The sequence below is a fragment of the Euprymna scolopes genome, chromosome 8, assembly GCF_053919585.1.
Source record: "Euprymna scolopes isolate OS-2025 chromosome 8, ASM5391958v1, whole genome shotgun sequence".
Lineage (NCBI taxonomy): Eukaryota > Metazoa > Mollusca > Cephalopoda > Sepiida > Sepiolidae > Euprymna > Euprymna scolopes.
Window position 1 is genome coordinate 9,017,747 of NC_136489.1, and position 3,115 is coordinate 9,020,861.

Consider the following 3,115-nt stretch of genomic DNA (forward strand, 5'->3'; position numbering starts at 1 on the left):
CCCAAAAACCTGGAAGGATTAAAAAAATTTATGATCACGACCCAGGCAGATATGTGGGAACTAAGGGCCTCTTATAATTTTGACTTATATGACGATAAGTCAGCTGGAGCGATAATAATATCACAAGTGTTATTTACGAAATTCCCTCCTAAAATAAGGGAAGAACTGTTACGAATTTCCGGGAGTTCATACCCAACATTGTCTACACTGTTGAAGGAAACCCTAAGTATAGTAAAACGGATGCTGGTTCCCAGAAAGACGACCAAGATACTAATGGCCAAACTCGACTCCAACCTAAGTTCAAGCCAGAGCAGACAATTGAAACCTCGTCTCTCAAAACCTTTAATACTAAGTTAATATCCGAGGCAAAATGTGAATTTTGCAAAACAAATGAACATTTGTCCGAAGATTGTGACAGCTATTCTACTCATGAAGCAAGGATAACAGGGTGTATAGAGTTGCGTCTCTGTTTTCGTTGCCTAAAGAGGTCTCACTTGGGGAATATGTGTCCATTAAAAACATCAAGAAAATTTTTTTGTCCCCATTGCAACTCGAAGGGACACATAACTGCTATGTACTCAAACATTACAAGAAGTATACAGGTTGATACTTGCCTGCATACAAAGGGTTATAATGATGCTTTCCTGTCACCCATAATTAGCATAATAGTGAAAAGAGGCGAAAAAAGGTGAAGGTGAACTGCCTGTTGGACACTGGCAGTCAACGGACTTATTTTGACACTTTAATTTAAAAAAAAAAGCTGCATTGCCTCTCCTTAGCCAAGGATAAAAAAATGGAGGTAAAAACCTTTTTAGGCACTAGTTCTAAAAATTTTAAGGAAATGTTGTTACTGGGAGAACTCATACTCTCCCAATTCTAGCAACCCAGTTGAACTTATCCTATCGCCTTTAAGGACTTACTCAGATTCTTGGGAATATTAAAAATCGCAAGCTGGCTGAAAAATTTGATGCCAAGAGGGATTTGGTTGTAATAGATGGGTTACTAGGACTCGACGCAATCCAGTACCTGGAACCTTTAAAGGTAATCCCTTGCATGTATGGAGTGGCATTCGAGACACAAAAAGGATTAATCCCCTTTGGAAATAGGTGTTCTTTTCTCTATAAACACCAGATTAAAAACCAAAAAAGAACACAGATTAATTATGCAGAAGTGTTGGCTAGAACTCCTGAACTTCCACCTGCCAGAATCTATTATGTGGTTAACCTAAAGGAGTCCTACACAGACGCTTTAAAAAAAATGGTTCGAAGAAAGTAATGTCCAACGAGGGTTGGAGAACATGTTCAACCTTGAATCCATTGGATTACCCACTGACGAGAAATTCTCCATCTTGGATGACGAGAAAGTTAAGCAATTCCGAGATTCCATCACATTTAAAGATGGTTTTATCATGTGTAACTTCAGTGGTATGAAGATAAAATAAAATCAGTACCTTCGAATCACAATGCTGCTATTCGAGTTCTAGAAAGTGTTACCAAAGATCTGGAGAAGAAAAACTTGTATAATCACTATGTGCAAGTTTTTCAACAACAAGAAGATGAGGGCATTATCGAAGAGATAATTGTGCCACCTGAACAATTTAAAGATTATATATGGATGCCTCATAGGCCAGTGTTAAAACTAACTGACCAGACTACTACCAAAGTGAGACCAGTGTTTAATTGTTCATATAAGAATAAGGACTCGGTATCATTGAACGAATCAGCATATCCTGGAGTAAACCTGATGACAGACATGATAAAATTGATGATCCGATTCAGAACAAACCGATACACATTGCTAGCTGACATTAGGAAAGCATTTCTGATGATTCGGCTGGATCTGAAAGGGAGCGTAATCGATTTTGCTTTTTTCTAAAGAAAGGTAAAAACTTGCATTGCTACCGGCACAAAACCATTATATTTGGCTTCAATGCAAGCCCCTTTATTTTAAATTGGGTATTAAAGTTTCATGCGGATAAGTTCCCTTTGGATTACTGTTCAGAAACATTGAAATCAAATTTTTATATGGATAACTTTGTGAAATCTGCGAATAATGCAGAAAACCTATCTGCCTTGTATATTACTGTGAGAGAAGGTTTACAGAAAGGAAATTTTTATTTGCAATCTGGCAATTCCAACTGTGTAACTCTCCAAAAGAAAATGGAGGCAGATGGAACATTGTCAGGATTCGACTCTGGTTGGGAAAAAGTGTTGGGATATCAATATAACCCTGCCCAAGATTCAATAAGTGTTTTCACACCATCATGCGACTTGGAGTCTACTAAGAGGAAAATATTGTCTGAGACCTCTAAGGTATTTGACCCTTTGTTTCTTTATATACCTGTGACAGTGCGAGGTCGTCTCTTGATGAGAGAAATATGGAAACAAAAATTAAATTGGGATGATGTGGTTCCTCAAAGTATGAGTTCAGTTTGGAGAACGCTGGCAAAGGATCTGTCCGCATTAAACACTGTATCATTTCCAAGGAGAGTTTTAGATGAAGGAAAGCATACCAAATTTTGTTTCTTTTGCGACGCATCTAAAGCCGCATATGGGTTTGCGGTGTACGCTGTACAGGATGGGAACTCATGCTTGGTCTTTGCAAAGACAAAAATGTCTCCTCTGCAGGGAAAATCTCTCCCCACGTTAGAACTTCTAGCGGTATTTTTAGCCGTGAAGTGTCTCCCTTTTATAAAGGAGTCACAAAAGGGCATTACTATTAAGGATGTCTATGTAATCACGGATGCTGGGGTGGTTCTGTCCTGGAGTCTGTCCGATTTCGTCCAAATGAAAACGTGTTTGTACAACATAGATTACAGGACATAGCTCAAATGACAGAGAATATCAAATGTTATTTCAACATAAAAGTCAACTTTAAGTATGCATCAACAATTGAAAACCCAGAGGATTACATCACCAGAGGTTTGGCCATCAGAATATTTAAGGAAAAACTTTCTCTTTGGTATGAGGGTCCTAAGTGGATAAAGCAAGAAAAATCGTCCTGGTGCCATCGTGAATTGGGCTGCCTTTCTAAGGCTCAAATGGAACGGATTAGTACGCCAGTAAATTATGCCGCAGAGAATGAGGTGGCTATATCAGAAATCAAACTGGAAAAA

The 3,115-nt window shown here is 38.4% G+C and overlaps 1 protein-coding gene across 1 annotated transcript; it reads left to right on the forward strand.

Moving 5' to 3' along the window:
* The first annotated feature begins 2,024 nt into the window (after positions 1-2,024).
* LOC145284090 (uncharacterized) lies at positions 2,025-2,825 on the forward strand. Its single transcript, XM_080133156.1, has one exon. It carries the CDS (start codon positions 2,025-2,027, stop codon positions 2,823-2,825), a length of 801 nt encoding a protein of 266 aa, XP_079989282.1.
* Positions 2,826-3,115: the final 290 nt, after the last annotated feature.

What these genes read in the sequence shown, in the direction of transcription:
- LOC145284090 (XM_080133156.1), top strand. Translation starts at nt 2,025, where the DNA reads ATGGATAACTTTGTGAAATCTGCGAATAATGCAGAAAACCTATCTGCC.